Source organism: Platalea leucorodia, assembly GCF_965183815.1.
Source record: "Platalea leucorodia genome assembly, chromosome: 22".
Taxonomy (NCBI): Eukaryota; Metazoa; Chordata; class Aves; order Pelecaniformes; family Threskiornithidae; genus Platalea; species Platalea leucorodia.
Window position 1 is genome coordinate 6,280,267 of NC_138844.1, and position 19,317 is coordinate 6,299,583.

Sequence of the window (19,317 nt, forward strand, 5' to 3'; positions counted from 1 at the left end):
CCCAAAAGGACAGTAGAAGGGGAAAAGAAGAAAAACTAACAATATGATACCAAGTTGCTGCAAGTTAGACACGTTTCTTCTTGATGCCTACAGTTTGTCTAGCCCAGTTTGCTTTTGTTCTTAAATAAGCACATTTTTGTGAACAAATAAAAGGGACAAGAACTCTGCCCTCATCTGCCCACACTGTGCTTATCTGTGGCCATAATGGAAATTTATTGACATGCAGCACAATAATCTGACTTCGATTTGATAATTAAAAGAATGTAAGCATTGAAAAGATTTCTCGGTCAGCCAGCCAGCCAAATACGCCTCTCTTTAGTCTACAGTTTCACCTGGGCAGAACATTTGTAAAGAAAAGGTGAGAAAATACTTGTTAAAAGGTGAAAAATAACCTGTTTTTTTCCCATTTTTGACTGCTTCATGCATTTATCTCTAGTTTATTAATAAACATGGTTTTGTTCATAGTGTTAACATGCATTTAGTGTTGACAACGTTAAAATAAATTCTAAGTTTGTGCAGCTTATTGAACTACTTCTTACGGTGTTCAAGTACATTTTCTGATGCTCACTTTCCACGGTAATAGTTCTGAATCATTGTATGTGTTTCCAAAGCCAGCAATATATTCCTTGCTTTGGTTTATGGATGGGTTTTTTCACTTTGCTATTTCCCTAGTTTCCGTGTTGTGATAGTGAAAGATTTTGCCTGTGTACACTTTTGAACATACTGTATGACATAAGTAGTTTTACTGATTTTATGGGATTGTTCGTACTGCATCGTACTAACCAGGGGGCTCTAAAGAGCTGGCTCTTATCCAACTGTTTTAATTAGCAACAGTTTCGTAAGCTTTGTAATGAGGACATACATTCATTGGAAAGTAGGTTGAGACAATGAAACTCATTTTTACGCCAGACGTTTGCAGGTATTAGATGGCAGTAGCTCAGCTGGTCTGAATTTAATTGGCAGCACAGAAGTGAAGAATTCTTTGCCATATTATCAGGCTTCAGTGTTATATTTTTTAATTCAGCTTTAAAGTGACCTAAAATCAGGGTGAGATGTTATTGTGAATACTTCTTTTTCCTATGCCCACGTGGAGTTCACGCTGACACTAGTGGAGGTTTGAGTAGTTTATGAAGAAAAGAGTAAGCGCTTTACATTTGAAGAGATGGGATTTGTGAATTATGAAAAAGGTATATATGTAGTGTCAGGGGAGAAAACGTAGTTAAAATGAGGATGCACGCTTGAACCAAGTCTAGAGTAGCAGCAATTCTTAATGCAGCTAATGAAGTCAGAGTCAGGAAGCCCCACAGAAGAAAATGGCTTTGAACAGGTAAGAGTGGGCTGCCTGCAGAACGTCGTGTGTTAACAAAACCAGCTATTAAACTGCAGACTTTTTTTTTTTTTTTTTTTCCTTAGACCATCAGGTTTCATGGTCATTAAACAGTATAACTGGGTTTATGCCAGTTGTGTCAAACTTCAAACAGAAGCCGTGTATTTCATGAGCAGTTGTGTCTGGTGTTAAACAACGGCAGCTTCTGCGAATGGAATGAATTTGTCACCACAGGACAGCTCAGGATGAACTTGTGCTGTCATTGGGGTCAGGGAGATGGCTTCAGAGACCGTGAGGTCAGGCCATTATATGGATGAAATAACATGTACGAATAAGGTCAACATTTTTTTCTACTCACTTAGTATCTCAGACAATGTTTACTATAGATACACAGTAATTTTTCTCTTCCAAAATAATTTGGAGGTTGTATTGCAAGGTGAAGTCGGGTATGTGTTCTCTGCTATGCTGGACAAGGTTTCTATCATTAGGTAAAAAAAAAAAATCTGGAGTTGCACTAGAGGAGATAATACCCCAAGAAGTACTGTAGGTCAGAGATTAAGCGAAACACCCCCTGGTTAAAGAAAAAAAAGTGTCTGTGGGTAAGATTGTTTGCTGTAGAGATGGCGGTACCGTCCATGTATTTGTATAGTAACTTTTATGTGCCTATGCAAGCTCTTCCTGCATGAGGAAGCCTGCCTAAGCAGTTTTAAAGGCATATGTATTAAGCTAATTTTCTGTTACATATTTGCTTGCTATTTACCTTTGCCTGTCAGCTTATCTTTTAGATTGTTAACTTTGTATGCCAGATGCTGTCTTCTGTTCTTTCTTGTGTGCTACTTGGAACAAAAGACTTTAGATCTGGTCAGGGTTAATGGATTTACCAGAAAAAGTAATTTTTGTAGCAGGAGGATACTGACCTTACATGTTATGATAAAGATTCTTAGGGAATTTGTGTCTTTCTAATTGTAGAGGGGAGCTTAGAAAACACTTGGTTGCAGCGCTACAGATTCTCTTATCTACAACTTTTATTTTGTATTTCTATCTCACTTCTTTCCTTTTAAGGTGCACACGTTAAAACTCACAAAATATGCATGGGCAAACTCAATTTTAATACTTTTTTATTGTAGTACTATCATTTACTTTGGTAAATTCGTATCCCTGTTTAAAGTGCCTTAAAGCAATTAAAACTTAGTTTAAATTCAAGTATTGTAAAATGTACAGAGTATAAGCACAAAAAAAGCTGCATAGTGAAAATGCTAGAGCAGGCTAATACATTCAGGCTGCCAAATACTCAAGTATTAACAACACCAGATCAGTATTAGGGTTAATGATAATTAGCCAGCTTCATACAGTAGATCTAGAACTGTGGGCAATGTAACTGCATTGTTCTTACCATTAACAAAAGATAGAAGCATAACTTAGCACTGAAAGAATTTGTAGTATCAGTTTTTGTAACACATGCCGTAAGTAATAAGGCAAATACTGACACTTAAATTAATCTTTTACATGCTGCTGTGAATCCAGCAAATATGGTACGTTGTTTTTCTAGATTCTGAACCCCTGCAATCCCGGTGGTTTCGGTGAGAGTTTGAGACATCCGTGCCTCTTAAAAATCCTCATAAGCAATCAGTCTCATCTTAGTACAATTTTGTTTGAATTTTTGTTTGAAATTTGTCTCCTAATGTTATAAAGAAGTATGTCTGAGCTTGCATTTCTGGTTTTTCTGTGTACAGATGCAAGATCATCCACTGTACTTGGTATTTGCTTGTAGCTACTTTGAGTAGTAGTGGGGGATACTTAATGGGGATGGTAGAATTTTACTTTGAATATGTAGCCCTTATTTTGTCCATTTAATTTGAAGATATGCTAGTTGTACCCTGACGTAATAGTGACTTGTTATGTGTACGAGATCAAGAGCATAACTTACCTATAAGATTTGTCAGAAGAGGAATTTGTCGACAATATTTTAATTCACATTGTTATAATACACAGAATTAATTAATACCAGCATTAGAGTAGTTGATTGACTCCTTACATTTGAACAATTAAAGGGTAGAATTTTACTTGCTGTGGCTAAGAAAGTTGTAGTACACATATGTGTGGACAAATAAGAGAATGATTGATTTTCAATGGAAATTACTGCTTCAAAATGAGTGGAACAATATGGCTAAAGTATTATTGGTTTGTAATAACACTTTTAAAAATGTTTGTATAATTATGTAGGGGAAAGACATTTTTGCTCAGTTGTTGCCTAAAAAAAATTTAAAATACCAGCCACTTTTAAAAGAAAATTCTTCGTTAATACTTTATGTATTTTAAGAGCATTTTGTATGTAATTTTTGCTGTTAGAAAGTGTTATTTTAAAACAGATTTCAAGAAGTATGATAGTTGTGATATAAATTATTACAAGGATTCATCAGTCATTATACGTATGCAATATTGAACAATTAAGAGAATGAAATATGCAGTTCTCATTTCCAGAAAGAGAAAACAAGTTCTCTTTTACATAGGCAGAATATGTCAAAGTATAAAGTTATAGTTTAATTTATTCTAATATTTGGTGAAATTCTACAAAACAACAACAATAATGAGAAAATTAAAGGGCTGCACCCAGAGTATAAAACTAGTAGAAGTTAGGTTACTTGGAATCTTAACTCCCTTGCTCTTCTCCCTTTCTTTTAAAAGACTTGTATGTTTTTATTGTATTAATCAAAGTACTTCGTAAGATTTCGTAGTTGTAGCAAGATAGGAGGCCGTGTAAGTCCATCTACAGTTTATTTCCAGAGCTCGTTGGAGATGAACTTTGGGTTAATTTGTTGTAGGTTAAGGTTTGATAGAAGGAATACTGCAAGATCTCCTCATTACCAGCCTGACTTCAATGTCGGGAAGGGTTTTCTTTTTAGTGTGTAAACATCCTTCATCCGTTGCTGCTAGGTGGAGATCAAAGCGCAATGAAACTGATTTTTTCCTTAAGCGAGGGTTGTCCTTAAAGAAAGAACCTTCCCATTCTTTAATGACTTCATCCACTTTTTCTGTCCTGAAACAATAAAGCAAATGTATTTATGATCCTTTAGGCAATATGAATTATCTATCTTCAGGACAACTTTTAAAATGTAGAGAGAAATTGCATAATAAAGTGTCAACTTATTTTAGATAGGCACTGAGACACTAGAATTTTTCTTTTTTTTCACAGGTTCATTTTCCAGAAAAGCTAAATAAAGGGCGAGGGTTCATTATATTCTTCTTTTTGTACTTTTAAGTAGACATGGATACAAAACCACTGCTCCAAACACATCAGGCAGTTTGTTTCCAAGGAGAAAGTTTGGAATCCAAGCTCGAAAACTTTGCAAGAAACCTTCGTACTATAGTGGGCAGGACAGAATTCCTGCATCTGAATGCCTTCAAAATAGGGAGGAGAAAAATCTGGTTCAGATCCAAACCTCAGAATGTAGATCTACATTAAAGTACAAAAGAAAAGAAGGGCAGAAGTAAAATACGGAGAATTGAAAACCCAGCTGATTCCATAATATATAGGCACCCAAATCCTATTGACTTCATCCTCTAACTATGTGTCGGGGTCCAGATGTAAAAGTCCGACTCTGGGGCCTTACTTAGGTAGAGTAAACTGTACCCAGCCGAGCAGCCCCGTGCAAATCGGACGGAGGGTGTAAGATGAACAAAGCTCGTGTAGGAAAATAAGCTTCAGCTGTGGAGTGTGTATGGTGGGCCACATGATGGCATTAATTTTTAATCCGGATTTCTACATATTTTCAACAGATGCTTACAGTTAAGTGTCAGTGACACGGGACACTACCGTTTGTTTTAAATGTAATGTTAAATGCTAGTCTACAAAAGAGCTTAAAAAGCAGAAAAAAAAAAAAAAAGAATGAGGCAGCCCAATACTATTAAAGTAATTTAAGGTGAATAATACCTACTAACAGACTTTCACATGCCCATTTAGGAGCCAAGCTCTCCCTTCCCTGTTTGGTAATTGGTGAAACGTAGGAGTTTCCAAATAGCAAGTTAGAGCAGCCAAGCCTGAATTTATGTGCATAAATATGCCCCAGAGGGACTTCACAAACATGGTATGGGCTCTTTTGCTTTCAGCCTTAACTAGATTAATTATTCATAGTTTCATTCTTAACAGAAATAGAAATTACAAATCAGAAGCATTATCATAATATTGCTAGCTTATGAAGTAAATACTAATAAAAAGAACTTTAAAATTTAATGTATTGTTAAAACATGCCATTCAATATACCTTCAGGAACTATCGCTGTTATTCTGGAGCTTCTTGGCTGTCTGGGCATGATATAACAGATACTAAATAAAGGAGAACTCAAAGCTACTGAAGTGTAATGCCCACCATTTACTTTCAATTGTTATTTTGTTAAATTCACGTTTATCTTACTGTACGGTGCCATGAGCTTCAGCGCTTTCCTTCATAATATTTCCATCTAGGATTGCTTGTTTTGTCATCAGTTCCACCTTCTCAGTTTCATGCTTCTTTACACCATCTGTAAAAGAAAATGCAGATACACTAGGTATGCAGAAGAGTAAGGCCAGGACACAGGACCTAGAGGTATTTTCCCTCCTGCCGCATTGGAAGACGATCCTTTTGTAATATCCAGTAACTTGCCAGTAGTTAGGAACCTCCTTTAGGGCCATAATCCCCTAAGGGTAAAGTGTCTAAAAACTCACCTGAAGGCAGTGTAAAGGCAATCTTGCTGGTGGTAGGCTTTTTGTCATCCTTCTGGTCAGGTACAGAGCAACGAAACCTGCAAAAATAAAAATTATTACAGTCCTCTAATAATACTGAATTACTTTAATCCAAAACTTGTCTTATGAACAGCTATGAAAAATTTAAAAATACGAGAACCATGAGAAGTTCTGTTTGATCGTAGGAACTATTTGTTAGGATTTCTCATTCTGAGTATAGAAATGAAGAAAGTTACCGAAAATATCTGCGCAATTTCATCATTATTTTCGGACAGTTTTCAGTCAGTTTGTTGTGTGCTAGGAAGAGTTATTGAATTTTATTAGTACTGGGTTGTGTGCATTTTCACAGAGTTAGAAGCATTAAATCTGAAGCTGAGCGAGTCCCCTGTTTGGAATCTTCTCAAGCAAACGTGAGAGGTTCCTGGACCGACGCTCTCCGTTTTCTGTAGAAAGGCCTGAGAGGGGCAACGTTCCACTGACAGATTTCAGAATTGCGTGCCTGATTTTGTGAAGATAACAGTGCTGAGTGCAAGACATGATATTTGCCTTTTCCTTATCCTCCTTGTTTACCTTGGTATAGCTGCCTCTCTCATGTCCACGTTTCAGAATACTGGTGGGGGGGGTGCCAGGGAAAGGGCAGACCTGAAGAGTTGCAACCAAAGCAAAATGTCCCTAGGAGGCCTATCCTTAAATAGCATCCTACTGTGTGCCTTAACACGCTGAACGATACGGAGCAGCGTGAACTCCCCACGCGAATGGCATCTGTCACGCGATGAGACGTGAACTCCCCTCCCAGAACTTCACGCGTGTGGACTTGCGCCATCAATGGTCTGAGACAAGCGGAGCCCACCTCTCGCAGCTGATGGGATGCAGAGCCTGCATCAACACGCAGAGCCTCGAGTGGGGGTGCAGTAAGCGTGCTGTTATCTGCAACGCATCGCGGAGATGCTCAGCTCCAGAAAGTGCGGAATCAGTGAAGTTAAGTTACAATGAAACCATTTCTAAGGATTTTATACTGTAATTTTTTAATGATTGGGTCATGTATTTACAGTTCTGATGATTATTTCAATGAGAAGTTCTGAAATGGAAGATCAGTTTGAGTACTTTTTCTCTATAAACACCAAGTACCTGTTCTCTTCTTGTTCAAGCAGACTGCGATACGTTGCTATCTCCTCCTCCAGTTTCATCCTCGTGTTCAGGAGAATTTCGTGCTCTTGAAGCTGTTTCTCAATACCTCTTCTCACTTCCAGTAGCTCTTTCTCTAAGCATTCAATCTCAGCTTCTAAATTTTGTAGTTGCATGTGGTACTGCTGCTCTGTGGCACGCAATGAGCGTTCCAAACCCTTTTCCTGTGAAATACAACTCATATTTTAAGATTTGGAAAGCATACGTGTAAAGATGTTATGCATACTTTTCATTAACAAGCTGTGTATTTTTACATCAGTTCTTTTAAGAATATTCTTTAGGAACATGAGTAAAGCTTTCAAGATGATACTTTTGCTGAGAAATTTTGCAGTAAAATCTGTAATAATTTAAGATAGGGTAAAAAAATGTAGCCTTCCGTTGTACCAGCAAACTACTACCATTGATTTTGCAGATCTCTGATTTTACCTGTATGGTTAAAACGATATCCAGCTCAGTACTGTAGGAGAGCTGAGTGGTCTGTGTGCTCTGGTAGCCTATCTGTATTACTGAATTCAGTAAATTGCTGACATATTTTATCATGAATGAATTGATAAATTTGGTCCACACATTCAAAAAAAGTTATAAACCTGATGTGAATTTTTTAGGCAGAGTAACCAGGAACTTGATGAGGGAGTGTCATGCAAGTATGTTTGGCAGGCATGAAAACACGTGTATATTGAATGGCAGGTCCTGAATCAAAACACGCGATGCTCTTAAATGTGAGCAAATGGCGGGGTTCGTGTGTGACGAGCTGAAAGTCCACCGCACAGCTACGCGTGTCTGTTTGTTGTATTTCCGCTGCGGAGTGGATGTGATGTGACATAAACTGAATTGTGGCATAGTTTACATCAAGAAAAAGATTTATTTTTTCCAGGAGATTTCAAGTTTCATTTTATGATGCTTACCACAGCGTGGAGAGATTCAATTTCGATCTGCATATGGTGCCACTGCCGTCTCGCTTCACAGAGTTCTGCTCTGGCTGCCTTTAATGCTTCTGCATCTTTGTCCATTCTTTTAATTGTAGCTTCTTCTAGCTGCAGGGGATATAAAAAAGATAACAATATTAAAAAACATTGAAATAATGATAAAAATCTCTAGTTGGATTTTTTTTTAGAGTCTCATAAATTTGTTAAAGCTAACAGTGCTGAGTTAATATTGTAGGTACCGTGTAGACAGGAAGCCCTTATCCTGCTGTGTTTGATGGGAAGCAGTTGGCCGCCTCCTTATCCCCAACGTATTTGTTGTAGAGGAATTCCCAGAGAAAGTAACCAGTTGCATTTAGACCTTATTCACCTCTGGAGTAAATGGGCTTAACTTCATGGAAATTAGAGGAATTGCAGTCAGTTCAAGCTTCCAGGTTTGAATAAGGTTCTTTCTCTGTTTCTAATGTATTTTTGATTTCTAAGACCAGCTTTAGAGAGGGAGCACTTTTGAGTGGTTGCATGAATATATCACAATTGACAATAGCTGTAATTATGTTTTTGCCTGATCTAGCCATTGACTAGATTTCAGATTGTCTTTTGAGAGCAAGTACCTCCGTTCATTTAAATATGAATAGCATCTTTATCCAAATCTACAACTTTTCCTTGTCCTCTAAGGACAGGTTATTTAAGATTTACCTATCACAGGAAGGAAAAAATTGGTGTGTTCTCTTGAGTATATGCTGTCACCCATGTTAAATGTGAGAATTCAGAAGTGAAGTGCCTGTTCTAAGCTTAATCCTGATCTAAAATATTATTTGAGATAATTTGCCATCCTTAAGGCTGAAGTTTATTCTTAGGTAAAAAGTAAATAGTCAAACAAGCACTGTATTGTGTTTGCAAGAAAATGTGGGTTTTTGGTTAGTTTATAATCCTATTAAAAGTATTTTTTTTAAGCCAAGCCTGAGCACGTGTGGGGTCATTTTAGATTTGGGCTCATCTCTTATTTAGATAATGTGTTCATGCATTTAACTTCCAGAATGACTGTTTTGCTCAGGAAAGTTATTTTTCGTTTTTGATTCTGAGTTTTACTGCAAGTGGTGAAGATGCTGTAAGCACTTGAAACAATAGATGCTCGTTTGCATATTTTACTGCTTTGTGTAGGTTCTTATGATGCCATCAATGCTAAGGAAATAAACTCTTTAATTCAGGTCTTATGAAGGAAGTAAAATAAGTTTCTCTTTTTCCCCCGTAACACACTGACCCATTGTAATTACACCATGCCATCATTTTGGTGAAAAATCTGGATTTGGCTAATCCACAAGTGAACACTCAATATTCTTTGCTTATCCTTTTTTGCCTGGGTACTGCAGAATTTATGTGACAAGATTATATCAATATACATTGGCTGCTTTGTGCTGAACACAAATATAAGCTTGGCTTAACTGTCTAGTTTATAGCTGCTGCGTGTCATTGGATTACTGTGTAGATCAGCCAGATTGCAGCAGTAGCCTGGCCTGTGGTTAAAAAAACCCTCCAGAATTTCTGCAATACCTAAGAAGTACAACAGGGTGATATAATGCCTAATTTTCACCCTGAATTTCTTGACATTTGGTGGCCGAAAATTGTTTTGCCATTTTATTTCAAAGTTCAGATGGGTTTTAGAGATGTTTTGTATGCAAATCTATAATAGTAGCATTGTGTGTTGATAACATTTAATCAATCTGTACGAAAGAACAAATGATATTTGCTGCAGAGTATGACATAGTTTTACTGTGAACAATATAAAATACTTCTTGAAAAGGTACAGTTTTCTTTAATATAGGTGCTAAAAATGGTAAAGCTTTCTGTACATAAATGGATTCTTTACGTTGCCTTAGATTTTCAAGATGCTCTTTTCCTCTGGGATAACTAAATGGTGCTAGAGGTTACCATGTTACAGCATATGTCATCATTTTTAAATCACAACAATATCACTGTTGCAGGTACAGAAAAACACCCAGATGAATTACACAGCATTCGTTTAGTGTGAATTTCATACCCTAAACAAAATCTATTTCCGTATCTTCTAGTTCACATCTTACCGCAGTAAAATCAAAATCCCTTCCCCAATAATATGCTGCATTGAAAAGGAAATACTGTACCTCATAGAGGCTGAGGGAGGAATTGTATAGACAGGGATTGTCTCCTTACTCTGGAAGGTGTATGTCTGTATGAAGTCATTACCTGGGTCCTTGCTGAGATGATGGTCTTTATCTGATTTCTGGTGATGAGCGTTTCATACTTTGCCCTGATCTCATTGAGGAGCTGGGACAGTTCCATTCTCCTCCCATCCTCCACCTTGGCTCACCGAACCTTATTGATAGGATGAGCCGGCTGCTGCAGCGCCTTCACTGCCTGCAGTGAGAGGAGAGGCAGGCAGAAAGTACAGGCAGATTTTAAAGCTGCAGAGCTTTATTTTTGCGGAAGCGCTGGAAGGTCAGAGGCTTCCAATCGTTTCTAAAAGCAAAGATCTGTCGCTTTTGCAGTGATTAAAATGATTCCTAAATTCTGTGCTGAAATGAATACATACAATGTCCTTATGTTTTTGTTACACTATAACTGTGGGGTTTTATAAGCTCAAAAATGTGAGCAAAGGACAAACTTAGAGCTGCACAGCACGAGAGTGCACTCGCGGAGGGGCAGGGAAGAACAGCTTCCCAGCAGTACACCTGGATTGGTGTCGGTGCTGCTGCTGGAATGTGCCTTCCCCAGGCACTTGTGCAGCACTGGAGCAGGTTAGCTAGGGATGGTACCGAATTTCCATCCTGGAAGGTGTTTAAGACTCAGCGAGGCGAAGCCTCAGGTGGCTGACCTGATCTAGTGTTGAGGACTGTCCCATTTTGAAAAGAGCTGGGCTCCTGGACATCCTCTCACCCAACATTTCGGTGGTTTTATGGGCAGGAGCACAAAAAGAGGAAGAGGAACCAGCACTACTAGTGGTAGAGAATGCTTGTGCACCTTGCGCCCGGGGCTTTGCTCCTCTTCTGCAGAGTGCAAAGCTCTGGGGAGTTAACACTTCAAACATAGGTAACTGCCGTCAGAAAAAGTGTCTGGTTTGTCTCTGAAGGTGCTCACGGTACCTCTGCCGTGGGTCAGTGTGTTCAGGTCACAGACTATGCAGATGACGTAAGATCCTTACACCTTTCCTGACAGCTACCAGGGAGGTGGAAAGTATAGGTTGTCTGCTGTGCTGTATTTTCTGCAAATAATTTCCTGGCTCACTGTATCTACTGTATGATCCAAATGATCTTGTCTGCTAAGAACGGTGTTTACCTATTTTTTGAAGTTTTTTCAGTAACGTGCAATACCAGATATTTAGTAAAAAAATTCAGATTTCAGTAAAAATAAAAGTTCACTAAATCGAATGCATTTTTAGGCTCCAAATAAGAATATACATCAGTAAAATGAGAAAAAAGCAGTCAACTTTTACAAGACACTTGTCTCTTTAGAAGTCAAAATATTGTACCACTTGAAAGTCTCCTTGTGTGCATAAGGCTTCCTTGTTCTTGGCTCTGTCTGCTGGCACGTGTAAAAGGATCCTGTGTTCTGATTTTATTTTTCTTAGCTGGCTGTTTTTCAGCTGACCTGGACCAAGATGAGAATGTTTTGTTGTCCACTATCTTTTCGACAAGTGTCTTAATTATTCTAGTTTTATGTAGTTCTAAAACTAAAATATTGACAGTGTTTTTCATTGATGGTATGAGAACAGTCACATAATAAAAAGATTAGGAATCCATCAGACAAACGTGAGATGTTATACCTTAGGACAGTATAAGTATTAATAGGAAGAGCCTATGCATTTAACCAAATAAGAACTTGAAATGTAATTTAAAGCCTTCCTTTTTCTTTGCATTGCAATACTGATTGTTTACAGTTTGCTTTCAGTGCCCTGGGACTCAGAACGTCTTCTGTTTACATCAGGCAAAGTCAAGGCTGTCTAGCGTCCAGAAATGAATCCAGGCATGTATGTTTGAAATACCGTATAGAGGTCTGCAGGGATATTGGATTTGGTCCCACAAACCAAACTTTACGCATCAACAAGCATCTATGGATGAATCTTCATATTACCAGGAGCTAAATGTTTGCCAGTTGATAAAATTTTTTAAAGCTTTTGAAAAATAAATTAGCCCTAATGCTTTCTTTTTCCCTCTTTTTTTCAGGTGTAAAGGGTACATCTGGCTATGAGATCACTGAAGGCTAAAGGTAAGTAGGTGTAAGCAATTGTATCTTTACTAGGATTTACATAATTTTGAATTCTAGCTGCTTTCAATGTTCATATTTTATTACAGATGTTGGACTTCAGTTAACTTCATAGTTCAGATACTGTGCGTCAATTATTTGGATTCTGTGATACAGTGTAATAATGCTATAGTGATTGCAGACTGCTTTGGTTTACCATTGTTGCCTTCTCACAAGACAATAGCTAGAGTGCTTTCTAAGTCTTACATACTTCAAGACTGCACCCTAGGCAATTCTCAGTTGTCTTTTAGATCATAATGTTAGATTCAGGGTTACTGTGTATGTAGGTAGACTGCATTCAGTGGCAATCTACAGTGAACGATGTAGGGAATAACGATGTCGCAGCAATCGCAGTTGCAGTCCTTGAGGTATGTATGTTATTTCATATTTCTTGGTATGCATTTATACTGAAAGCATATGTGTCTTTGGAAGAAGAAGACAAAAGGGACTCATTTTTTCTCTTCAAAATGGAGACGATGTCAATAATGTAGGAGGATGTTATGGTTTCAGGTTTTCCACATATGAGAAAAAACATTATGGATAGGAAAGAAAGCTGATGAATGCTGTCCTGTCTTAGGAAGAGAAAAAAGTTCCTTCAATCTATATTCCTAAAATTTCTCTGTAACGGTACTCTTGGTAATCATACCCAGCTACATAAACAACCTCAATTTGCCATTTCTGATATCATTATTTTAATTTTTATTGTAATTATTTTAATTTTAAAAATGTAGCCTGCAACAGTAAAAATCTTATTGAAATACGTCGCGTGTAGTAAGATTCTTTTCATTTATTTATCAGCACTGTTTTTAAAGGGGAACAAAAAGACGTACAGTTGTGTTCCGTGCTTTTAGGAAAGAAATTACTTCCTTAAACTGTTGAAGATGGTGCATTTACTCAAGAGGTTTTCAAGTTCTTCCCTCTTTGTACTGGCATATATAGAAGATTCTTCTATTTCATTCCTTTGAGTTATTTATCACAGTGCCTTTTCTTTAACTGACTGGATTTTAGATGTTGTGATTCTACCATGCTGATTTAGTTCTTTGATTGTTGTTTTAATTACCCTGGCTTTTATTAGTTCCAAGCAGGAAGCAGAAAAAATGCTACTAGTGGGTTTTACAAAAGGCAGAATGGAAGCCCAGTATGAAATCTGTGCTCCCATTGAACTCTTGGATTGGGTCAAATGTTTAAGGGATGTGATAGGATGTGCAGAACGTTTGTATTCTAGAGGCACAGTAACATGCATGTAAGAGGTCACGGTAACTTCCTTGTCTTAGCTAGGAATCTCAGAAAAATCGTCAGCGTTTTGGCTCAAGAACAAAGGCTTAGGTGTCAATTGTAAGGGGATTGTATTTTGGTTCATAATTTTGTTTTGGATGAGATTCCTTCAAATAGTTGGTTTGAGCTGGACATCCTGAGCCCCGTTCAGGATTCGACAGATCATATTGTGCTCCCAGCAGATGGCACCCCGGGACATGGAACCCCGCGTCGTGGCTGGGGTTGCTGCCTGCTTGGAAACCGGGCGATCCCTTCTTTTCCACTACAGTTGCATATCTACAGTATGTTGTTCTGTTTGCAAAACCTTCTCTCTTGAATTGGTAACTTTAAATTATAAGTTAGCAAGTATTCCTTTAATCCCACATTGAAACGTTTTTTTTTAACGTGTATGTGTTCTAGCATTGGATTAATTTCTTTAAATTAATGGGGAGTACTGTACCACACACATAGTATGTGGTAAAGCAAGATACCCGACAAAATGGCAAATGTGGATCAGGAGCAGCAGTCCTAAATGAAGAATAAAGGGAGACTAATATCTTAAAGCTTGTTGAGTCCTTTTTATTAGTCAAGAAAACTGGAAAATGAAGTTAGAATAGCAAAATTATTTTATCTATTAATTACTAAAAATTACAAAAAAGCATATCTAATTAAATGCCTACTGTGTGCACCATATTTCTAGCTATTAAACAAAGAATTGATGATAAATTTAAAGAACACCGTAAAAATAATACAGGTAATACCAATAGACTGAAGCAGAAAACATATTGCATGACTGCTAAGAATGAAAATGCAGGCTTTGGCTTATGTAAAAAAATCTCTCTAAAAAGCCAATCTATTTTTATCACTTCATGCGAAAGAACCAATTTATTTATCCATTTTGGCTTTGAAAAAACATGGAGTGAACGGATCCTTTGCAATATCAGATTGTGCTTTATATCTTCTCTTCAACTTCCTTAACATGGGATGCAACAACTTTTCCATCTACCACTTCTTCAACAATTGTCTTGATCTTTCTAGTTTTGGTAGGATCTAAACATCATAAACAAACCCAAAAAAGTATTTATCAAAGTGTTAAAAATTATAAAACAGAGCAGCACGAGTACATGAACAGTTACACCCTTTTCCTTTCAAATTGGCTTCTTGTTATAATGAACTCTATGATGTAGTTAAACAGAATAGCATGTATTATTTTATTTATAAGAATGACTTTAGAAACAAAGTTTTATTCAATCAAGTTCTACCTACCCTGAGAAGAATCCAGTGATTGTGTTTGTGATTTGGACCCTGTCAAGGATGAGCTTTCAAATGTAACTCCCTGTCCTGCGCTCCTAAAAGTGAATCAGAGACACGCAATATTGCAGAATGTTTGTCAGGATCAGGAGAAATTCCCTTTTCATGTTGGCATTGACGGATTATTTTAAATACTGAGCAGAATGGTTCATCCTCCTCGTTAGTGTCTATCTGTATTATTTCAGAATCATTGTATGTGCCTTACTGTCTTCTGGTGAATGTACCGCTTGTTTCTGCCTCTTTTTTCCTGGAAAGGATATTGCTACAGAAAATAAAACAACGGAGGTATTTTATGTAAATTAGTTACTTACACAAACTCCCCATCCAGCAAGCGACGATAGGTTTCAATCTCCATTTCCAGGCGAGACTTGATGTCTAGAAGTTGTTGATACTCTGCATTCTGGCGCTCCATATCCGCCCTGACCTGAAACAGCTGAGACTCCAGATTCCCAATCTGAAGTTGCATTTGTGAAAGCTGAGCACAGTAACTTCCTTCCGTTTCTGCTAAAGTGTCTTCAAGGGATTTTTTCTGTGTAAGAAGGATATTGAACAATCTCTGATTGAGGGGAAAAAATTCTTTACAAAGCCAAACCCAACTGGAATAGTTTAATGGAAGTATCGCCTCATTACTTAAAGATTTTCATTTTTTTCTTGAAATACCAGTTTGAAAACTGGTCTTTGCTGCTTCACTGAATGTGAACATAAAAGTTCATCCGCTTTGTAACAGGCTACTTGCAATCCAATTATATATATTACTGCTATTTAGGAACTAAAAGAATGCAGGATTTAATAGGAAATAAATGCAAATCTTAAACCTATAGAATAGTATAAGATCGAACAACGCTTTTGAAGTTGGAGAATTTACTCTGACTAGTTAGCAGCTTCCTTAGAACGTACCATGGCAAGCTGAGATTGTAGTTCAATTTCCAGGCTCTGAAGAGTCCGTTTTAAATCTGTGATCTCGCTCTTTCCTGACTGAAGCTGCTCAGTATTGGTGGAGATTTCCCTTTTCAGCTCCCCACTCTGAAATGACAAGGAAGAATAGAGTGTAATTTTACTCTTCCAAATATCTAACTCATTTTTACATGCATTTCGCTGAATTTGCCATCGCTGGTTGTTACTTTTTCATTGAACCATGCTTCAGCCTCTTTACGATTTTGGTCAGCAATGACTTCATACTGTCCCCTCATGTCATTCAAAAGCTTGGTCAGGTCAGTTCCTGGAGCAGCATCCATTTCAACGCTGACTTGGCCAAATGCACTGCTTTGGATGCCCTGAAGCTCCTGGAGAGATTTAAAATAAAGAAAAGTTTCTGTTAATAAAAGGCAAAATAGTTCTACCAAAAATATACGTAAAGAAATATATGTGATATAAATTCTGTTTCAGCAAGAATCCATAGCTTGTGTGTGTTATTTCTTTCACTCTTTCACTTAGTAAACTCAAAGAACAGCAAACAAAACAGATAATGAAACCAAGGAACTCCCAGGGAATAACAGGGATAGGATAGGACTAGATAAGGGAATAATTTGATATTTCACAATTCCATCTATCTTGTTAGGAATTCACAAATCACAGAAAAGTACCTCCTCATGATTCTTCTTGAGATAAGCCAGTTCTTCATTCAGGCTTTCAATCTGCATCTCCAAATCAGCTCTTGTCAAGGTCAGCTCATCAAGAACTCTGCGCAGACCATTGATGTCAGCTTCCACGCTCTGGTGAAGAGCCACTTCATTCTCATATCTGTAAATAAAGTAATTAAATATTATTTTTTACATGGTTAATGAGGTCAAATGCAAACTATTACTACGTACTTATATAGCTTTCAATATGAAATCTTAGTACACATAATTATTATAATATTGTTTAATAATTACGTTAAAGTATTCTACAAGGAAAGAGATTTTTAAGTACAAAATATTTTTTTCCTTAAAATATTAGTGAGAATTTTTTGAATATTAAGATATACTTACTTCAGTCTGAAATCATCAGCAGCCAGTCTGGCATTATCGACCTGCAGAATGATTCTTGCGTTGTCGATAGTTGCATTAATGATCTGGAATACAAACAATGTTCAGAGAATGATTTTATAGCTCAGTGGTTTTGCAGCTCAATATAGCTATTTACGTAACTGTAATCCTAAATACGATTATAATATTAAATATAATTTGTTAGACTCTTGTATAATTGACCATGAAAATATATAGGACATATTTTCAGCTTCTGCAAATCAGCATGCTTCACTTAATGGTAAAATACCGGTTCGCATTCTACGACTAGATAGTTGATGATCTCTGAAGACCTTGCCAGGTAGTCTGTCTATGTCAGGAATTGAATTGGGGATGTAAGAAATATGAAACCTATTAAAATTTAAACTTTGTGATTTACAAGAGTTTGTAGAACTGGATTCCATTGCTGCCTTCTCCTTTGTTCAGATTAGACCAAGTCACGCAGCATTGTGCGATATAGTTACAGAACTGCCGTTAATCTACAAGAAGAATTCAACACATGATGCCAGTGCAATGTGATAGAGGTTATTACAAGCGTCGGTACTCTAGAATAGATTTGCTCTTGGTTTCTGAAAGGAATTTGTTATTTTTATCCAAAATATTATTAGGTGAATTACAAATGTAAAGGTATGCTAAGCACATGCTTTGGTACCTTGTTTCGAAGATCTTCAATTATAGGATAATATTTACTGTAGTCATTCCCACATCCAGGGATACCAGTGCCAGGGCCGTTTTTCTCATACCACTCGCGGATCTTGCCCTCCAGCTCAGTATTGGCATCCTCTAGAGATCGTACTTTGTCCAGATAAGCAGCCAGACGGTCATTGAGGTTCTGCATAGTTTCTTTTTTTGAGCCAGAAAGAAGGCCACCATCGCCAACACCAGGAGTGCCAAAACCACCTCCAAAACCAGATCCTGAGCCACTACCAAAGCCACCTCCAAAACCAGTGCCTGAGCTGCTGCCAAAACCACTTCCTAAACCTCCGCCATAAGCACTGCCTAAGCCACTTCCATAGCTGCCACCTAAACCACTGCCAAAGCCTCCGCCAAAGCCGCTACTTATGCTGCTCCCAAAGCCTCCACCTGAGCTACTCCCAAAACCCCCGCCAAAGCCAGAGCCCGAACCAAGCATAGAAACAGCACCAAAACCTCCGCCAGATCCACCACCAAACCCAAGTCCACTGCCACCAAAGCCTCCTCCACCGCCAGAAGTAGACATTCTCAGAGATCCCCCGCCAAGTCCACTCCGAGAAGAGAACTGCCGGGATCCACCACTTGTGCGCACAGAGAGGGCCATGGTGCTCAAGGTGCCCGGATCTATTACGCGAAGCACGCACCAGAGAGCAAGGCCGATCAGGGAACAGTTTAACCGTTATATAGGGAAGGCAGTGGGTGTTTCAGTAGTAGTCCCCACCTCCTAGGAAGATCTTTTAATTCTTGCTCTCTCTCTTGTTTGGGGGGAAGTCCGCTTAGTATGTCCGAAGCAAACTAAATGATCTGTGCCAATCTAAATTGCCAATGGGAGTGGAAATCTGGTGCCCTCCAGGTATTTGCTGTATGAGGGGAAATGGGTGGAGTAGAGCTAAGACATCACGATAATGTTTTGCCATGTGCAATGGAGCACAACAATTTCTTTTCACATTTAAGTCCTTCGTAAGTAATTTTTTTGTCATTACATTGCTTTTTTGGTTCGGGGCTATTATTATAGACGTATGCTGAAGTCAGTGGAGTGATCGCTTTCATATCATACTCCCAGTGTGTGTGGCAAAAATGTGTGTCTTTTCATAATACCTTCCTGGCAGGAACCTCTGCCAGATTAGCGCTCCCTGTACATTTAATAAGAAGTAAGAAAAGTGATCAACAAAAGTGTATGAAGAGGCATATGGACATTGAGTGATCTGCAGGTTGATCATTAATATGAAAACATAAATATACTTGATTATACTCAATACAATTTGTAATTATGTTTTCTGCCCTCAACCTTTCATCATTGAAATATCTCTGTGTAATATACATAGCCTATACCAACAGTTTACACTTTCGAGCTGAAAACTGACCAGTTTCTTCTAAATAGTTTGCTGTTATCTCTGAATAAGGATAATGGTTTCTGTATTTTGTGCTTTTTATAATATAAATCTGAAGATCAAATATAGCTCTTCTGGTTGCAGGTTTAGGCATGGAAACCCTTCAAAACCAATATACTTTTCTTTTGAAGGTATTTTGGTGAACAGAAAATTGTTTTTTCTTTGTCCTGGCTTAATTATATAATTGGATTTGTCAACTGAAATGTATTCATTTTTAATTTGTCCGCATC

At 37.8% G+C, this 19,317-nt stretch overlaps 2 protein-coding genes across 2 annotated transcripts; both read right to left on the reverse strand.

Annotated features, from left to right (window-relative positions):
- Positions 1-4,150: 4,150 nt before the first annotated feature.
- On the reverse strand, positions 4,151-10,491 carry KRT222 (keratin 222; the record flags this gene model as incomplete). The annotated part of the gene is made up of 6 exons (XM_082331754.1): positions 10,378-10,491; positions 8,137-8,265; positions 7,175-7,395; positions 6,029-6,105; positions 5,739-5,844; positions 4,151-4,364 (listed from the first exon to the last, which is right to left on the reverse strand). The coding sequence occupies exons 1-6, from the start codon at positions 10,471-10,473 to the stop codon at positions 4,151-4,153; spliced, it is 843 nt and encodes a 280-aa protein (XP_082187880.1). The 5' UTR covers positions 10,474-10,491.
- Positions 10,492-14,638: 4,147 nt separating this feature from the next.
- On the reverse strand, positions 14,639-18,300 carry LOC309599875 (keratin, type I cytoskeletal 12-like; the record flags this gene model as incomplete). The annotated part of the gene is made up of 8 exons (XM_082331742.1): positions 14,639-14,736; positions 14,953-15,035; positions 15,309-15,526; positions 15,895-16,020; positions 16,119-16,280; positions 16,581-16,737; positions 16,968-17,050; positions 17,656-18,300. 8 exons carry the CDS (start codon positions 18,298-18,300, stop codon positions 14,639-14,641), a joined length of 1,572 nt encoding a protein of 523 aa, XP_082187868.1.
- Between the last annotated feature and the right edge of the window lie 1,017 nt (positions 18,301-19,317).